The 20,808-nt window shown below is 35.0% G+C and overlaps 3 protein-coding genes across 4 annotated transcripts; 1 reads left to right on the forward strand and 2 right to left on the reverse strand.

Moving 5' to 3' along the window:
- Window positions 1–2,614: 2,614 nt before the first annotated feature.
- On the reverse strand, window positions 2,615–6,094 carry LOC132607287 (probable small nuclear ribonucleoprotein F). The gene is made up of 5 exons (XM_060321193.1): window positions 5,949–6,094; window positions 4,577–4,664; window positions 4,418–4,455; window positions 3,711–3,775; window positions 2,615–2,902 (listed from the first exon to the last, which is right to left on the reverse strand). Exons 1-5 carry the CDS (start codon window positions 5,952–5,954, stop codon window positions 2,833–2,835), a joined length of 267 nt encoding a protein of 88 aa, XP_060177176.1. The 5' UTR covers window positions 5,955–6,094; the 3' UTR covers window positions 2,615–2,832.
- Window positions 6,095–7,303: 1,209 nt separating this feature from the next.
- Window positions 7,304–13,007, forward strand: LOC132607289 (co-chaperone protein p23-2). 2 transcript variants are annotated; one of them, XM_060321197.1, is made up of 6 exons: window positions 7,304–7,444; window positions 7,544–7,727; window positions 10,307–10,463; window positions 11,119–11,144; window positions 11,239–11,284; window positions 12,807–13,007. In XM_060321197.1, the coding sequence occupies exons 1-6, from the start codon at window positions 7,440–7,442 to the stop codon at window positions 12,839–12,841; spliced, it is 453 nt and encodes a 150-aa protein (XP_060177180.1). In that variant the 5' UTR covers window positions 7,304–7,439; the 3' UTR covers window positions 12,842–13,007. The 2 variants fall into 2 exon arrangements, with proteins under 2 accessions (XP_060177180.1, XP_060177179.1); XM_060321196.1 differs by having other exon boundaries at window positions 7,309–7,444; window positions 7,518–7,727.
- Window positions 13,008–14,065: 1,058 nt separating this feature from the next.
- On the reverse strand, window positions 14,066–20,409 carry LOC132607288 (ABSCISIC ACID-INSENSITIVE 5-like protein 2). Its single transcript, XM_060321195.1, has 3 exons — window positions 19,033–20,409; window positions 18,872–18,943; window positions 14,066–14,516 (listed from the first exon to the last, which is right to left on the reverse strand). The coding sequence occupies exons 1-3, from the start codon at window positions 19,885–19,887 to the stop codon at window positions 14,436–14,438; spliced, it is 1,008 nt and encodes a 335-aa protein (XP_060177178.1). The 5' UTR covers window positions 19,888–20,409; the 3' UTR covers window positions 14,066–14,435.
- Window positions 20,410–20,808: the final 399 nt, after the last annotated feature.

Raw genomic sequence — 20,808 nt, forward strand, 5'->3', positions numbered from 1 at the left:
TGATTTATGTATTATTACTTTACTACTACTTAGAAGAGGGAGTTTGGTCGTCCCTCTTCGTCGTCCGTTGATGGACCCCATTAAAAAAAAAAACTTTTGAGCCCTATATTAAACATGCTCTAAAAAAAAATTGTAAAAATAAATAAATTGTGGATCCCATATATATTAAACAACAACTAATATTTTTTAAAAAAATGTGGGCCCCATATTAAATATCAACTAGTATTATAAAAAAAAAGTGAATCCCATATTTAAAAAACAAACAATGTTAAAAAAAAAAAGTGGGCCCCATATTAAACACCATGCGTATTCGTAGCAAACACTAATATAATAAAGTTTTAAATACGGAGCATAAACTACAATGTTATATTAGTTGTATTTTGAACATAGTATCTCATATTGACAAAATCAAGCAACATATAAAAAAAAAAAAAAAAGGTGCAGACTTTGTATTCTTAGCAAACACTAATATAATAAAGTTTTAGATACGGAGCACAAATTACAATGTTATATCAATCGTGCTTTGAACATAGTACATATAAAAAAAATAAAAAAATTGGGCCCCATATTAAACAGGCCCATAAAAAAAATTGTGGGCCCCATATATATTAAACAACAACTAATATTTAAAAAACTATGGGCCCCATATTAAACACCATCCAGTATTAAAACAAAGGTGGAACCCACCACATCCAAACTCACGGGAAAAAAAAAGTGAACCCCATATTAACAAAATCGAGTAATATTAAAAAAAAAAAAAAAGTGAATCCCATATTAAAAAAATAAACAATGTTAAAAAAAATTATGGGCCCCATATTAAATACCGTGCGTATTCGTAGCAAACACTAATATAATAAAGTTTTAAATACGGAGCACAAACTACAATGTTATATTAATCGTGTTTTGAACATAGTATCCCATATTGACAAAATCAAGCAATATATATATATAAAAAAAAAAAAATGAATCCCATATTAAAAAAATAAACAATGTCAAAAAAAAAAAGTGCAGACTTTGTATTCTTAGCAAACACTAATATAATAAAGTTTTAGATACGGAGCACAAATTACAATGTTATATCAATCGTGTTTTGAACATAATATATATAAAAAAAAAAAAAAAAAAAAATGGGTCCCATATTAAACAGGCCCATTAAAAAAAATTGTAAAAAAAAATTGTGGGCCCTATATATATTAAACAACAACTAATATTAAAAAAAAATATGAGCCCCCATATTAAACACCATCCAGTATTAAAAAAAAAAAAGTGGAACCCACCACATCCAAACTCACGAGAAAAAAAAAGTGAATCCCATATTAACAAAATCAAGCAATATTAAAAAAAAAAATGTGGGCCCCATATTAAACACCGTGCGTATTCGCAGCAAACACTAATATAATAAAGTTTTAAATACAGAGCACAAATTACAATATTATATTAATCGTGTTTTGAACATAGTATCCACATTGACAAAATCAAGCAATATATTAAAAAAAATGAATCCCACATTGTGGGCCCTATATTAAACACCATCCCGTATTAAAAAAAAGAAAGTGGAACCCACCACATTCAAACTTACTTAAAAAAAAAAGTGGACCCATATTAACAAAATCAAGCAATATTGAAAAAAAAAGTGAATCCAATATTTAAAAAACAAACAATGTTAAAAAAATGTGGGCCCCATATTAAACACCATGCGTATTCGTAGCAAACACTAATATAATAAAGTTTTAAATACGGAGCACAAACTACAATGTTATATTAATCGTGTTTTGAACATAGTATCCCATATTGACAAAATCAAGTTATTATGTTCACTAAATATACTTAAAATATTTATATTTTAAAATAAGATAGAATTTAATGCAAAAGACAACATGACAAGTAAAATGAGCTAAACCGAGAATATTTACCAACAATTAAAAAATAGTATTTCTTCATTTAGATAGAAAATCAATTTCTACAGCAAGTCTTCTCTTTTAAAAAATATTAATAAATTTACCGATTTTGTATTCGTAGCAAACATTAATATAATAAAATTTTAGATACGGAGCACAAACTACAATGTTATATTAATCATGTTTTAAACATAATATATATATATATATATATAATCACTATTCAAAGACAACTACATACACATAGATGCACTATAATCAAAAGTGCGCACGGGCATAAGCCGTCTAGTTTAAATCAATTGGGTAATCGCTTATGGACACTTACAATTTGAATAATAATAAAGAACACTACAAAAATATCTTATATATTATCGCGAACTAGAAAAACGTTATCATTCTAGGAATCCCTTTATGACAATAACTAGGAGCACATCGAAGAAGAAATTATTTCGACAATTTTCATAATATTCACCAACAGCAATATCCATATTTTTTGCCATCACAATTATTTTAGTTGCACTTTAAAATTAAACCATGTGATATTCTAATAAACCTAGACATTCACAAGTTTAATTACACAAACGAAGTTTGAAGTCAAGCTTATTGTTGTCAGATTGCCATTTAGTAAAGATTTATTTACATCTAACCAACTTTTGTCTAAATGATACGGGTAGAAGCTTGTAGTTAACAAAAATAAACTCAACCTAGAGATCATATAGCTTTCTAGTCATAGCTAGTCCATTTTGCTCCGGTAAATCATTAAGGTAGGTAACCCATAACATCCCCAATTATCCATCAGAATATATATTCAATAGCAGCAACACATAATCGATACTACATTCAAGGAGACGACTATGTCATTCCAATCATGATCCATGTACCATAAATTTGATTGCAATGGCAGAACCATGACGCTAATAATACAACACAGTTTCTAGTCGCGGTCAGCATCTTCTAGTTCTTCATCCTCAGGTACACCACGGAGATACAGGACATTATTACATCTGCAAATGCAAAACCACCAACGTTAACAAAGAGAGGTTACATGGTTTTTCCGTTAGGGAACAGCTATATCAACCGCAGAGGCTTTTACAGACAAATATATAAGTACATGAAAAGACCACCAAGAAGTGAATTAGTGATTTTCCATGATACAATTGATTAAAAACAATGTAACAAGTAAATTTGTAAAAGAGCTAAAAAATGACTATCTTGGAAAATAGTACTCCTTAAAAACCAAGAAATATTTAAGGCACTCTTTTTTACAAGAATTGAAAATCTCAAACAAAAAAATGAAAACAAGGAGGCAACTCTTCTATGGTCCAAGTTAGTTATCCTAGTCATCCGCTAAAAGGAAAAGATGCAAGTGATCCAATTAGAGAATGGTATTACGAGGAAGATGGAACATGCAAACCAAGTCAGAGGGTAAGGATTGTATTAGTTAGCAACAAGAGACTCTTTCGAAATGCTATGAATGTCCAAGTACTCACACATATCACTAGGACAGCAGAGAAAATAGAGTACAGTAAACATTTAAGTCATGCTGGTTGAATATTAACAATTCATGGTTTCCAACACGAGACATGCAACTCGTAGAAAGATGCAAGACAAAGAGAAGTGTGCATATTTCCACATCCGAAAATAAATGTGCATATTTCCACATCCGAAAATAAACCAAGTGTGGGTAAAACATTAACAGAAACTGTCATCCAGGGAAGAATATGATGACAGTATGAATATTATGTTCAGCTGTTGCATGAATTTCAAATACAGTTCAAACATCAAGATCAGAAGATGAAGCCATGAAGGTACCTAATCAGGATCTCTCCGAGAGAGCCGGAGCTTACTCCATCAATGTATTCTTCTGCATTTGCAAGCTGCAAAAAGAATAACACGATTCCATTAAACTACACGTATAAACATGCACGGACACAGAAATTTTTAGAAAACGCAGGTTACTGGGAGCTCACAATAACTTCTTCGGACAATGAATGCAAAATGCTTTGTCTTTCTGCTCGTTATATTTCTGATTTTAGCTGTAAAGCCATTTATAAAACACAACTCTAAATTTGATAACTATTCCATTGTTAGTACTGTATTTTTCCTTTTGTCTTCTGCGTTATCTCTGATCAATCTACATAATTGCAAGAAAACTTAATGCTACTTTTTAGTGAAAACAGCTGTGATGTACTGAATACAGTCCCTACCCACCCCCAACCACAAACAGACAAAAGAAAAGAAAAAAAATGTCCCAAACTATTGAAAAGTTGACAAGAATTGGACTAACAGAGTTTGATTTTTGGAAAAATTCTTTTCAACCTGTTTACAAAAGGAGAATCTAAATACAGCATAATAAATGTTGTGATCTAGTTAACTATTCAAACCCTGATGGATCACAGTAAATGGTTCATAATAAAGAGTTAAGCATATCACAAGGACATACATGCACATACATCCACTTAATCATAATATTCTTAGAGACAATTTGAGATGGAAAAAACTCAAATAATCAATAGTACCTGCAAGTTCATGTATGAATCCACAGAGACCAGATACCCTTGAAAAAGAAAAGACAGAAAAAAGGAGCTTAGTTATACAATATCTGCACAAATCTTATTCTGAAAAACCTTAATGAAGAACATAATATTAAAAATCAGCGAATCCGAGAAGCAGACTACCTTTGTACTCCATTCCCCACTTTAGCTTTACCATCACAGGCTTTCCAGTCAAATTGTTCAGAAAAGGCTTTGGATTAACTGGTACGGTCTGAAATAACACATATTAAAAGCTCTTCAGAATCAGATCCCAAAGTTTCTAAATACAGTATGATACTCTACTTTTATTCCCATTCACACATAATGAGTAAATAGTACACCACAGTGATGATTAATAAAGCCAAGATACAAACTTTAGTAATAGACTTTGTACAGTCACAGCAAAAAGAAAAAAGGATGAAAATGCCTGAATGTTCTTCAGATGATTCTCAATACCACCAAACCTATGAAATATGCTGAAACAATTTGTTTGGTAGATCTGCTAGTCAATTTGACAAACTCTTTAAGCCAACCTCGGATTAGATTAATTCATTTATTCCAAAATTAGAATTTAGATATTTAGAAACAAACCCAAAATACTAACCTCATATCAAATTGATGAAAAAGAGTACCTTCAGCAGTGTTGGTTAAGTTAGTTCAATTTGAATCCCAGTAGGAAAATATTACTCCATCAGTCCCATTTTAACTGTTGCTTTAGCTCAACATATCGTCCCAAAATAATTGTCACAGGAATTCTAGACTAAAGTTGGCGATTGTTTATACCCTTACCATTACAGTGGTAGTTCTTTTAAGACTACTCAATTCTCCAAAAACATCTAATAAGTAGGGGTAACATAGTAAAATATACCTTGTATTCATTGTTTTTTCTTAATAGGCGTGAAAAGAGCTAAAGCCGATTAAAATGGGACGGAGGGAGTAAGCATTTTGGAACAATAGAGTGTACGATTTTCCGGACATAAAATATCCAAGAGTCGTAACACATATCGCACGCTTATCATCCAGAGCAACAGTAAGAAGTACTCCCTCCATCCCAAAATAAGTGTCATCTCAGCAAAAATCACGCCCCCATTAATGTAGAGTTTACTAAACTAGCCATATTTATTAGATGTTTTTTTAGAATTGAACAATATTAAAGAGCACTACTTCTTTAATGCTAAGGACATAGTTGGAACACTTGCCAATTTTTGTCTTGAATTCCTAAGGTGACACTTATTTTGAGACGGAGTGACTAATAATGCAATTATTGAGCAGCAAAAATATTTTTTTTATAGTAAGGTACCTGAAATCGCTCTGGAATACACAACAGATATATTATTTACTTCTGATTTTTAATTTACATTAACTATATTTACTGTGAGCACAATTGAAAGGCTATTGCAATTTTTTATTTTTTTTTGGTTTAGCATACAAAGCGTTGGTAGAAGAACAAAGCAACAGCATAATATGATAAATGCGAGAGTAGCTATTTGAAGAATGAGTTCAGTCGAGTACTTACCGCCATTGAAGCTTTTTGAAGGTTTTAGGGTTTCTCAAGAATGCGAGAGAACAAAAAAGCAACTAAAATTTGGCCTTTGTTTGTTCTAATTGCTGCTACGACATCACTAAGGAGGCAATTGGGCTTATGAGATTTAATGGGCCTGGCCCATGTAAGGTCCAATGTTTTCACATAATAACCGATTTTGGAGCTACTATTTAAGCCATGTACTAAGTTTATAAAATTTTGCAATTTCGAAATAATTTCAGATATGAGGAATTGAAGTTGTAAAAGTTCATATTTTTTAAAAAAAAATTGTCTCAAGTTGGAAGGTCACACATGTGATTGAATTTCAGTCATAAAGATATTTTTGCATGCACTTCAATCATACATGAGACATGACTGAACCCAATTTTTAACGGAGGGAAAAGTTAAAAAATTTCAAAGTATAAGGACAAATTAAAACCTTTTACCTAGTACAAATAACAATCATTTTTAAAATTTGCTTTATCTAATATAGAACAACAACAACAACACAACTAATGCGTGGGATATGAGGAATGTGTGGTGTAGGCAGACCTTCTTCTTACCTTCGTGGGGTATAGAGACTATTTTCGATAAACTCTCGGCTCAGGAAAAACGTTTTACAAAACAGGAAATGTTTACACCTATTAATAATATTTATGACTTATTTTAGCTTAGCAATTTCACAAATCTTTTTTTAAAAAAAGATTCATATCTAATCAAAATGCATCACATAAATCGGGAATGAGTAATACAATTTTTTATTTTTAATATAGCTTTTAAACATAATAATGAATTAACATTTGGCTATTTAGTACAGACTATAAAAAGGAATTATTTAGGCATTTGGCCATGAAAAATATTTTTCACTTTATTTGAAATTTTAAAGTTGGAGTTGGAGTTGGACTTATGTTTGGTCATAGTTTTTGCAACAAATATTTGGCTGTTTAAGGTGCCGTTTGGCCATAAAAATTATTCACTTTTTTCCGGATTTTTTTTTTCACTTTTTTCACTTTTGAGCGTTTGGCCATAAATATTCCGAATACGATTTGAAATTGTATTCCGGAATACCAAAAACTAAAAAAAAATTGTTTTTTTAAAAAAAATCACTTTTTGCAACTACATTTCACCAAAAACTACAATTTCAAAAATTATGATCAAACACAACTCCAACTTCAAAAATTCCAAAAAAAGTGAATTTGTTTTTGATATCTATGGCCAATCGCCTACTAAATGTACTGAAAATGAAAACAAGATTTTAGATGTTTTTCAAATTTCAAATACAGCTTGTCAAACATTGATTTTCAAACAAACTACAATAATTTTCCGAAAAAACTCCTGGCCAAACGGGTCCTTAGACTTGCCACACGACCCCGAGGAAACTAGTCAAAAGGAGTAAAGCGACAACTATGAACTGCTACTTGGGCTCTAAACTCGAAAAACAGCAGTGGAAACTGATACAGTGGACGACACAAACCTTGTCCAAAAATGAGGTACCCATCTGAACAAAATTTATTATCTGCAAACAATTTTCTTGTTTCTGATTTCTCAGTTGTATTACTTAAGGTGAAAATTTTGAAAAAAATGTGCAGTCGTCATCCAGAAGTTCTTTGGGCTCAACGATCGGAGAAAGTTTACTTGACCATATCATTGCCTGATGCTAAAGAAGTATCGTTGAAATGTGAGCCAGATGGTGTTTTTAATTTCTCTGCTGTTGGTGTTCATGGCGATCCCTTCTCCGTTACTCTCCAACTCTATGGGAATATTTCCCCTGAGGTAACCCTTTGTATTTTCTGCAATGTCTTTTTTCTTTTTGGGTTTTCGTTTGTTTGTTGATCTGTGGCAAATTTGTTGAGTTTGATGGGAAGGTGTTTATGTTAAGTTCGGTGTTTGCTAGGAGTAGTTTGTTTAGGGATTTGTATTTAAGTGGAAAATATGGAGATGTTAGAGAAACCCTAAATTATTGACAAGGGTACAAAGTATAGCCATGGCGCACATGCAGCTTACCGAAGACGTGACCTTAGATAGAAGGATTTGGAGGTCGAGATTAGGGTAGAAGGTTAGTAGGTAGTCGAGTGTTGTCTAGTTTCGCTTATTAGTACTATTGTTATTACTCTCGTACTATCTTATTTTTTTCGATTTTTTAGTACCACCTGGTGTTTGCTTTGTTTCAGTTATCGGTTCATTATAGTTGCTATTGTTCTTTTTTACAATATTTTCTTCATGGCTTCCTCACTATATATTTCCTTTTTGTACTGTTTTTTTATATGCGTTACCTGAGTCGAGAGTCTATCGGAAACAACTTCTCTACCCTCACATGGTCGGGGTAAGGCTGTGTACACACCGCCCTCCCAAGACCCCACTTGTGGGATTACACTGGGTATGTTGTTGTATATTGGTTGATGAAAAGGTTTGTTGGTGTACGTATACGTCAAGTTCGGTGTTTCGAAGGAGTAGTTTGTTTAGGGGTTTGTATGTGAGTGAAAATTGTAGAGATATTAGAAAAACCCTAAATTATTGAAAAGGGTATAAAATGTCGCAATTATGTTGAGTTTGATGAACAGTGTTGTTGGTACGTTCACATTAGGTCCAGTATTTGCTAGATGTTTCTAATAAAAAATTTAAGTGTGTTTAGGAATTTGTATGTTATTAAAACTTGTGGAAAACTTCAAATGTTAGGAGAACCCCAAATTATTGAGTAAAGGGCAGTCCGGTGCACTAAGCTCTCACCATGGGTGGGGTCCGGGAAAGGGCTGGACAAGATTGGATCTTTATGTATGTAGCCTTACTTTGCATTTTTACAAGAGGTTGTTTTTGCAGCTTGAACCTGATGACTACTTTTATTGTTGCACTGGCGATCTCTTCTTTGATCCTTCAGTATGGGAAAAGGAAGAAAAAACAGTCAACCACTGGGAAGGAAGGAAGTATAGCTCAACTTTCTTGCCTCTCCTCAATCCAGTAGCGAGGTTTCAACGAGTTCTTTGTACTCGTGTAACGACAAGTATATATTTTTTTTATGCCGAATCCCCTATTACTCTCTGTCATTGTTCTTGGTCTGTGTGAAAGATCCAGTCAATGGGAATGTTATTGAGTATTGAAATAAGATGATACAAATAGATTGGGACATATATTGAGGATTCATATAGCACTATAGCAGACGATAACTAGTTTGGGATTGAGGTGTTGTTTTGATGAAAAGGGTTATAGCAGTTTTGAATCAGGATGCATAGTTTATTGCTGTGATTTCTAATGGGTTTCACAAATCACAGCTGTTGTAACACCTTTTTTGCGATGGTTCATGACTAGAGGTGGATCTACCCTCTGCCTTGGGTTTGAACTATATAAATGGATATAAAAAATTGTCATACTTTTACGAAGTGTGTGTATAAGATTGTGCACCCACTGGCCTACGTTTGTGACTTTGAATTGTCTTTGCTTGTATACTTTATTCTAGAGTTTGGTATCATGTAGGTAGTTATGTTTTGCATTTAATTGTTATATGCTTTTGGAAGTGAATTTATACAATTAAGCTAGAACAGTGCTTAGTATACATATGCTCTACCCATTTTATCTATTAAATAGCGCGATTTTTTTTTTTTTTTTAAATTTTACTGTGTCTTGATGATAGATTAGAATGCAGCATATGTAAGCACGCCGCTCGTGATTATTAATCTGTTCCTTTATACTTGGTGATTCTAGCAGTTATCAAGTTGAAAGGGATATGCAACCTAGTGTATGTACCTTATGGCCAACTTGCACAGTATCTTTTATTTTTCTAAAATTGGTTCCTGACCTATTTTGCGTAAACCATCACAATACTAGTTTGCTCACGCTTATGAATGTCAAGTGGCTATTAAGTGAGTGCAAAATGGGAACAATACCAACTATCAGATTAGTCAAGTTTAAGCAAGATATTGTATGGTAAAGTTGGACATTGGGATATTAGAGCAGTGGGACGGGCTAAAGTGTTGTATGGAACATGATCAGAAAATATTGTGAGGAATTTCAAAACAAGGTAAGATTGAAAGTAGGGAATGGCAAGAGAATTAGCTTTTGTCGGATATATGGAGAGGTCTTATTCTTGGTTTCTTTTCTCTATGATAGTTGGATATTGCACTTCCTAGTTGAGATATGTCATTGAGGCTGTTTATGTCTGGCTTGTCATGGCTTAAAGAATCTTTCTGTTACTTTTTGCTTGAATAATAGGATAGTGCCTTGCTCCCTTTATATGAGATGTGAAAAGTTTATTCTATTAAAGCAATGTTACATTTGAACTGTACATTTCTTCATTTAGATTTTGGTTGAAGGTTTTAAAATTCTCATGGTTGATATCATAGAATGCTTTCTTGATGCAGCGCTGTAAAACTAATATTGGGCTGAGAAATATCATCTGCTCAATCCAAAAGGAGCAAAAAGGCTGGTGGCCAAGATTATTGAAGACTGAAGAGAAGCCCGCTCCATACCTCAAGGTCGATTGGAACAAATGGTGTGATGAAGATGACGAAGAATATTGTGAGTTGCCTGCATATCACTTGCATCCTTAAATTTAAATTAATTTATCAAAAAATTAGAGGATTTAAGTATTTTAGGAATCCTAATGCTGGTAAGTGGTAAGCCTCCTTCCTGTTCAGCAAATCTTACTATTGTTTTTCTCTTGAATCTCGCCTTAATTTGTAACTCAACTCCATCTCCATCCTTCCCTCTTTTATTTTTTATGCTTTGGAGTAGGAGCTAAGTCACAAATGAAATATTATCAATACTTTTGTTTTCTTTTTCTTTCTACTTCCTCTGCAATATGTTTCATTTGATTGATCAAAGGAAACTTTTGGTAATCGGACTGCAGGTTGAGTGTATTAAAAGTCTGTCCATCTCTAATCAAACTTTTCATGCCTGACTAAAGGAGTAGAAGGTCTGAAACTCGATGGATAATGAACCCACCCCTCTACCCTTCTCCACTTAAATACCATATTTTTACCTACATCAATATTCAAACATGTGACGTGCGCCTAACCCGCACATTGCACATTGTGGTCTTACCACTAGACCAAAACCTGGGGGTCTAGTTTGTTTAAAATTTTAAAACAATTGACATAGTTGCTTCATGTTGTAGTTATGTGTTGTATCCTAATATACTCATAGAGCTAATCCAGATTTCTGTTCCATGCAGCGGACTCTGATGATGATGGTGTTGTGGTAAGGCCTACCCTAATCTAGTTAAATATATTATATGCGAATAATGTTAACAACTTTGATCATAGTTATTTGACTTGAATATATCTTTTTTTAGTACACCGGAGAAGATGAGGAGAGCAGCGATGATGGAGGAATGCTCTGTGAGTTTTTTCCTGTCTGATTGCAGTAGACACTAGTTCACATATGGCTTTAATTTGTTGTACACATCAGATGCAATGTTAAGTTTTTTCGGTCAACTCTTCTTACAATTCATCAGTATGAACAACTTTTTATACTCGAATGACGGTGAAGAGACAAGGAAGTTAGAGAGATTGGAAGAAAGGAAAGGAATGAGTATAGGGGGATAAGGTTCGTAGTTTGGATAAATTTTAAAGGAGAGAAACAGAGGAGGAGAAAATGAGAAAATGGGAGGGACAAGGACAAGTTACTAAACAAAGACAACTTTCGTTTATTCCTACAGGGAAACCTCACTTACCCTCTGTTTGGATGGTTGTTTCCCGTAGTTCATTAATGTACAGTATGGTATGGTACAGTATGGTGTTGTATTGTATTGTACTGTATTAATGAACACAATATTTAGATAGACTGTATCGTTTGTTGTGGTTTAATAACATCTGTATTGTTTAGTTTGACTATATGGTACTGTAAAATAACTTGTAAGTTTATTAAAATACCCTTAACTCTTAATTAGAAATTAGTTTATATATATTAATAAAACTCAGGTAAAGAATAAAATAGGAACTTTAAAAAATAAGTAGGTATTGGGTGGGGGTGGTAGAGGGGTGGGTGGTTGTGGGATGAGGGTGGGGGTGAGCGGTTATGGGGGTGGGGTTGGGTGGTGGTGAGGGGTAGTGGGTGGGGGTGGTGGAGGGGTGGGTGGTTATGGGATGAGAGTGGGGGTGAGTTGTTGTAGGGTAGGGTTGGGCAGTAGTGAGGGGTAGTGGGGGGAGGGGGGTAGTTGGGGTGGGGGTGGGTGGTAGGGTGGGGGTGAGTGGCAGGGGTAGGTGGGGTGGAGAACGGGGCAGGGGTGGGGTGGGATGGGTATAATGAATAAATGAATTTATGTAACCACGGAAAAACCACCAAATTCGTGGTTACAAAAATTGGGACTTTTCATGGTTATATAACCATGGGATGAACCACAGGTTTACAACACCATACCACATAATTTTAAGGACAATGGAAACAAACATGATTTCGTAGAAAACCGTACCTTAATGAACCGCGGGAAACCACCATCCAAACAGGGGGTTAGTGAAATGCTAAAAGACACCTTAGAAGCAAAATAAAACGTACATCCTATAACTATATCGAAATCACATAACACCCGTTAGCTTTCATCTTGGTCTCTCCCCGTGCGTAAGTTTAGTGGCCCTCTATATCTCTTTTCTCCTCTGCCATAGTGTCTTTTTTCCTTTTTCTTGATCACTAGTATCTGCCTGACGGTTTTTTTTTTTTTTAAAAAAAAATCTCTTCCAAGTTAACAAAACGACATTTATATAGCTGTTGATTTTCGCGTGTATTCTGGTTATTTACTTCGCAAAAAGCGGATAAAAGTTCCATGTTTGCTTGTATGTTTGTACGCAGCTAGATAGTAGCAAGTTATTTGATAGGAGATGGTGCTTTCCGAGTTTTGACATTAATTTTGTCTCTTAATTGCAGATCTTCCAGACCTGGAAAAGGCTAGAGGAAATTAAAACCGGCTGCTGAAAACTTTGAAAAGAGGCTGATAATCAGAGGTGTTTAGGATTTAGTAGTATTTTAGGAAACTAAATATAATGACTTTCTTGCTGAAGTATTCTGATGTATAGAGGTTGTTGGAAGACTGATTTTAAGCCACGTGTTTGATCTATTTTCACCTTATGAGGCTGGGTACTGAGTCGCTTTTGTTAAGGAGTGTTTTACCCCTATTGTAGGACTTCCTGGCGTGAATCGGGATTTAGTCAGGCCCCAATGCGAGTACCGGGCACCGGGTGGGAAACCTCAAAAAAAGCAAGACAGTTTGCTTTGCTTGTCTAATTCTTTGTTTTATTTTCCTTTCATGGGTATGCGTTTGGTTACTATGGCTTTGGGAGGGAGATTGTTAACCAAGAATATTTACATCACTTCAAAGTAATTTTAGTACATAATATAATTTAAGGAGATGTTCTGAAACTACCTCTCATTTTACTTTCAGGTCATTGATATCCTTGTTGTAAACTGATTCTATTGTATTTGCCTCGCGAGTATTTACATCAAATCAATGAATAGAGACACATCTATTACATAAAATTCTATCACTTAATTATGATTAACTAATATGTATTCTCGCCTCTATAGCATGAGTCAGCCATAGCGAATTAACGTAGTTTGGTATAAAAATTAGGTGTGGGTATATTTTTCCTGCCGAGATGAATAAGAAACGTCACGTTATGGGTATCTACAGATTTCCTAGCTCATTTCTTATATTAAAAAAAAAAAAAAAACTGCTGATGCAAAAAAGCCTCATATATAAATTTTCAAGGTTCTGCTCAACATTTAGAAGGCTAATATTATTCGGAAAAATCTAACACTATAAAACAGCGCGCGCGCACACAGGAATTGTAAGAACTTTTTCATGCACCAAACCATGTTTGTACATAGACCTTTACCACTTAACCATGGTTAATTAACATGCATTCTCACCTCAAATTATGTATCTAACCCATTTTATTAATAAAAAGTGCTTCTTGTTCCAACATAAAGGTAAACAAAAGATGTTGATCTAAATGGAACATATACACCTCACAATTGAACTTAAAAAACAACTCATCGAAGCTTCAGGTTAGTCTATATATGAAAACAGTGAAGTTGAAATCAATTTCTACAAGTGAGATAATTGAAATTGTGAGCCAAGTATGGAAGCCATACGCTCGAGCAGTTGAGGATTTCAAGTCTAGAAGGAACCATGAAGAAGATTACCGCTCTCCTGGTCGTTTTAATACAACTGGAAACATACAATAACTTTGTTTTCACTTGTCTAGGAAGCATTCATACTGGAAATGCTTACGGTAACTGAAAAGGAAACTACCAAAATTACGTCCTCCGCATAATTCCAAGGTTAAAACTATAAAAATGTACATAAAAGGAAAAAAACTTATCTAGCAAATTAGAGACAACCAAGGCAAACACAAGGGCAGCCAACAAGAGCTGCCATAGGATGTTAACGAAGAACAAGGAGATGAACAGAGAATGACTAGCTAACATAAATTTCAATCACATAACGAACACTGTGCATCTACATATTCATCATTTCATACATGAAACTGGATGTTAGAAGGGAGCGGAGCTTGTTCTGCGCAGCTGATACTTGGGCTCTGGAGGTGGAACACTTGGTAACACCTTCTCTATCGCCTGCAAGTAAAACGATATTAACGTCATATGATTTATGAAATTCACAGCTAATAAACACGAGAAATGGAGGCAACTAGGTGGTCTCAAATACTCTCCAATTATGAAAAGACAACATATCATCAAGAACTAAGCAACAACTATCCTGCTATTTGAATGATAAAGATGATATATAAGCAGTATAGGTGACTTCAGTTGCTTCTCTTCTTTGCCAGATTGAAATGAAATTTGAACGTTATTAACAACATTCTTACAGTCAAACCAAAAGGATAAACACGTGTGGAAACAGATACAGAATTATTCTGTCATTGGTGAATAGGTATCAGAAAGAAGCAGTTTACAGGAAGAAAAGAGTTTCATGCCATGAATGAGCCTACACAGAAGTTACTCTAGCAAATAATGCTCATATTTTACCCATTACTTAAAATAGGAAGTCTTAATCTTTTCTCAACGACAAATCATGATGGCCACAAAATGTAACAAGATTGCATGAACATAGACAAAATTGAGATGATTGTCAAGTTTCCCCTCCTCTTTCTTGAAAGAAACAAAGGATAAATTCACAGAGTTGATACCTTCCCACCCTTCAATTTGACTTAAGGTGCTGTCTGGATTTGATTGGGTTTAATTATTGGAAACTAGTATATATAAAAGTTTTTTCGAAAATAACATTGGGCACAACTGTGTTCAATTAGTTTGACGACAAGTCTTTGAAAAACCATTTGTGTTAGTTTAGTGAAAACCTATTATTTTGGTGTTTTTGATTTTTTAATTGTCGACACCAAAACCTGATTTTAAACCAAATAGTTTTTTTTTTTTTTTAAGACACCCTAAAACCCATCTTTGATTTTTTTATAACCGAGCAATCTGTGATGACCAATGGCACACAGTTTGAAACTCGGTGGATAATGGGCCTGTCCCTCTCAATTCCCCACTTAAATGCCAGACTTTTGTCTGCGACAAAGTTTGAATTTGTGACGAGCGCCTAACCAACACATCATGCGCTGCGTGCTTACCATTAGACTAAGGCTCTGGGGCAAGCCATTTTTTATTTTATTTTTACAAATATTTTTATAGAAGACTATCCAAACCCGATGTCCCTGAATTTTTCCTTCAATATTGTTTAAAGGTGCAAATTTTATGATAATTATACACCACTTAAGTTTGCAGAAAGCTTAGTATTGGTTCAAGACTACTGCCAATGAAAAGGAAGAGAGACTTCCTCCATTCGTCACCAAATTCCATCATTGTCATGATGAAGTCAATAATTTCTTAATTCATGTGATCACAAGCCTTCTTAAGGTACAACCTACGTAAGATCCTTGACTCTTCATTCTTCCTTCTAGAATCCACCACTTCATTTGCCAGTAAAACTGCATCCCATATATGTCTTCTTTCTACAGTCAACCACTTCATTTGCCACCAAAACCTCATCCAATAACCGTCTTTCTTCCAGGAATGGATTTGAAAGTAGAGACTGTCTCGTCTAACACATATCTCATAGATGCTTCCGACCATACTAATAGCCTGTAATCCTTGATGCTCATTACTCCCTCTTTGAGTGTGAAGGATACGTTTAGGCTTGCTTTCAAACTCTACAATTTCTTGAATTCAACAATGATCTCCAACAACTCTCTTTCCAACAATGCTGGAACAAGCAATGTGAATACATTCGATTCCACGACCTTACCTCCCCATGGCCTCCCTCGTCTCCTCTTCTCCGATAGGCCTCTCCAATCACTCCCTTGTTTCCCCTACTTTTTGAATATTCCAATCCCCTCAACTTCTCCTCTATGTATAAATGATTGTAAAATCTCGCAACTGTCTTGTCTAGCACATATCTCATAGATGCTTCCCACCATACTAATAGCCTGCAATCCTTGATGATCATTACTCCCTCTTTGAGTATGAAGGATACGTTTAGGCTTGCTTTCAAACTTTACAATTTCTTGAATTCCGCAATGATCTCCAACAACTCTCTTTCCAACAATGCTGGAAAAAGCAATGTGAATACATTCGATTCCACGACCTTACCTCCTCCTGGCCTCCCTCGTCTCCTCTTCTCCCATAGGCCTCTCCAACCACTCCCTTGTTTCCCCTCCTATTTGAATATTCCAATCCCCTCAACTTCTCCTCTATGTATAAATGATTGCAAAATCACGCAACAGCCCCTCTCACTTCCTCCTTACCCTTCATCACCGCCTCATTGACTTCTATACTTTAGGGTTGGGCATCTATCAGTTCGATTCGGTTTTGCAGAAGTTCGTTTCGGTTTTCAGTTTTCGGTTTGTCAACTTTGGTAATCCAAATTAAACCGTAGTAAATTCGGTTCGATTCGGCTCGGGTTCTTCATGTTTGTTTCTGTTTAATTGGTTTGATTTTTTTGGTTTTGGGTTCATGTAAAAATAAATTTACTTGGATACTAATGCATCAGTTACAAGAGTTGTTCAATAAAATTTAGCTTAAGTTTGCTACTTCCAAAACCAAATAGACAAAAAAAAGAAAAGCTAAAGTACAAATAAACTCAACGACTTAGTCTTACTTCTGTTTCTAAGCTAGCTCTCTCATGTTCAGCTGTGCAGTGTAGAAGTTGCTTCAGAGCTCATTTATATATCAAAAAGGAAATTGATCTAGAGCTCTTATGCTCTTAACATGGCAAGCATTGAATGATGGCAGCAGGTGAACGGCAAGGACGACAGGTGGGCCAGCGGCAGAGGCGTAAAGCAGTTGCAACAATAATGAACTTTAGTGAAAGCTAAAGACAGTGTAAAAACACATGGAAAGGGATTTGGGAGACAAAGAGTGAAAAAAATGGGAAGGGATTTGGGTTTCTTCAATCTCCCGACCGTTACCATGTGAAAAACTTAGTAATACCATTTCCCTCATTTAGCCACAATAAGCTCCACTTCTGCTCCAACTAATCTCTTGCACAATCGCCAACATCGAAATCTCTCGCTTGACCTCCTCTTTGCACTCCTTTTCCTCTAGCTTCCTTACTCCTGCCAATCCTCTATCTCTCTGAACTCATTCATCAACTCTCTCTATCTTCATCTCTATCCTTCCACAGACGACTCCATAACTGTTCCACTAAACTTTGACTCTACCTCCAAAGCCTGAAACCTTAAGCCAGCCTGATAGTACATTTGCCGACAAAATTTGGAATAATATTTGGCTTACCAATTTTTTTAACTGACCAAATAAAAAAAACAACATTTGGTTTGTTGATAACTATGATGTCTTAGAATCTAGATTCATAAAGCTTGTTTTTTCAATTTGGAATCCGAAGAGAGAACAAGAATTCTAGCTCAAGCTATAGCATGGTACGAGATAACTCCTTTGTTCATGGTACAAGATCACGATCACTCCCTTGTTTTCAGCACTTAATCTGAAATAACCTGGTCAAGATTTTAAGATACCTACAAAGAAAGAAGACGCATACTACTTTGATTCATTAGATGGAGACTTGACACTATCTGCCTTTATTTCAATGCGAATGAACATCCCTTTTTAAATACAAAGGAAAATGATCCTCTCGTAAATCATAACATTCATTCCTCTTTCCTAACAGTTAGGTAATCCATAAACTCTTAGAACATTAAGAATTAGTGTTAGAGTGGAGTTCAGAATATCTTTCTTGATAAGGTAAGTAATTTTATTAATGTTGGGAAAACCCTCGTATACAAGTAGTTTACCAAAAAGTAGAGAACATACACTAAAGGTAGATTTTAGAATATTATAAGAGTTAACTTCTTAAGCTGAATACTATCCCACATTGGGACAAATATCATTTGGACTGTGTTTGACGCCTAATATGTGTGTCATGTATTGGTTAGATGATTTCTGTGAAGTGGATAAAACTAATGGTGAAAGACATGAACTAATGGTGAAAGACATGACATGATAAGCAGCGATCTTTAATCATAAGACAGCCACTCCACTGCACCTTTATGCAACTCAACCCAGCAAAATGGTAACAAAATAGTCTAAAGGTTTTACAAAATGAAACGCAATGATACAAGGAAGAAAGTTATAAAGCTAAAAGTATTTCAGTACTGTACTCTTAAAATTCATTTTCTTTTAGTATGAGTAGGTGAGATAAAACAAGACCAAAAATGAGAAAGAGAGAATGTTTCTTCTCATTTGCATAAATGATCAAAAATCATTTTATTTTCATGTGTTATATTATATGTTCTCTATAACAGCATTTCGCTATAGCAGCCAAAAAATATCGGAACAAATAATGTTGTTATAAAGAGATTTGACTGTACCTGATAACCACACACTCCAAAGAACCATAGAAGGATATGCAAATGAATACCATATTCACCGATGAGAAAGTTTGCGATTGCAAAACATACCTTCTGTCTCTTGAGCCTTTCATTTTCCTCTTCGAGCCGTGAAACCTTGTTCTCCAGTTCATGTGTGTAAGCCTGTTGATGGGAAGATAATATTTCAATAGCCATAGAGACAATACATACTAGTATATTTTAAGACTCTGCAAAAAATATTTCAAAGTCACCTGCTTCCTTGCTCGTGACCTCGCTGCAGATTCCCTATTCTTAATCATCCTCTTCTGCCTCCTTTCAACAGTCTTCTCAACCACATCGCCCGGTGCAACTCTTTTTCTTCCAGGTGTTTGTGTGTCCGATAATGTGCCCATTAGAGCAGTTGGGGACATCGCCATCTGAGATTCGGGATAAGTTGCATCTATCGTTGGGTTCGGAACAATAGTCAAAGGTTGTGGAACCGGATGGCCAGGCATAAAAACCGGTGGTAGCTGATGCATTGGCTGGATCTGATATTGTGACCATTGAGCTTGTTGTTGAACATTCTGTTGTGGCATTGCCATTGTATCAACCCCTAAAACTGAGCCCGAACCCGAACTTTTCTTCCCCGGAGTTGACTCAGCAACCACTCCGGCCTTAACCAAAAAATCCTCAAGTGTCATTTCACCAAGAGTAATCTGCCTCTCCCCGTGAGCTTTCCTATTATCGATATTATTATTATTATTATTATCCTTTTTACGCCCCTGTTGAATATCCTGCCACACCTGATCAACAGTCTTCTTGCTCAGATCACCTGGCAGAAGAGAACTACCCGAAGCAACCTGACCGTGCGCCTCGTAATCCGTTCCCCCTCCCATTCCTTGACTAGCCTCAACAGTCCATACAGTCTTAAGAAGCTCATCAAGATTCATACTACTTAATGGTTTCCCTAAATCCCCTAATTGATTTTGAACCTCATCAAGAGTTAAACTATATAATGATCCTTGCCTAGCCAAAGCATTTGTATTTGGTTCTTGTGCTTGAGTTGCACCATCACCATTACCACCCCCACCCCCACCCCCACCCCCACCACCCCCTTGAGATCCCATCACACTACACAAAATCAATCTTATTTAACACACAAAGAAACTAAAGTTCTAATCTTTCCCAATGATTCACATCAAAACACATTTGTTCCTTAAGAACCCTATACAACAAAATCAACCCCATTTTACCACTACCAGTAATAATCACAAAAAACCCATCAACAGATTCAAACAATAAAAAATCAAGAAACAGAATACCTAGATCAAATTCAAGAAAATGCTAGGGATTAAGGTTGTCAAATGAGGTAAAAAAAAACAGTGTTACCAAGAAAGGGGAAATCAATTTAACTTGCATGCAGCAACATCATATGTGGAACAAAAAACCCAGAAAGCATGTTGTGCTGCAAAAACCTGAGGCTCAATCTAAGTTCAGGAGAGAATAGAAGCAAAGACCCACATTCTATTCTCTCTAGAAAAATATATGTGCATTCCCTAATATAAAATTAGGAATCCAAGACAACTTTTTTTCAAATAGGAAATTAAATAATAGTACTTACTACTTAATTAAAGAAATCTTAGCCCTTTATTTTATATCCTAAGTATATGCTAAGTACTATTTATAATTGTGGCATTTTCACCTCCATCTGGCCTAACTCATTTTGTACATGCATCTAAAAGATTAGGGGTAAGAGCACTTTTAGTCATTCATTTATTGATAATTTTTTGTTTTAATCTTGTGATATTTAACTAAGCACTTGAAGTGTGCATGTCTCTTATCTCTTTGGTTGTGAATATTCAATAAATTTTCAGAACTAGTAATTGCATCGTTTAATTACACATGTTATGTTAAACTTATATTGTTGCTTGATTTCTAGCATAATCGAAATATTACATATTTCCTATATAAAAGGATCAAGTGTATAACAACAACAAGACAACGTACCTACTGTAATCCCACAAGTGAAGTGTGGGGAGGAGTACTTT

The sequence above is a fragment of the Lycium barbarum genome, chromosome 8 (genome assembly GCF_019175385.1).
Source record: "Lycium barbarum isolate Lr01 chromosome 8, ASM1917538v2, whole genome shotgun sequence".
NCBI classification, from domain to species: Eukaryota; Viridiplantae; Streptophyta; class Magnoliopsida; order Solanales; family Solanaceae; genus Lycium; species Lycium barbarum.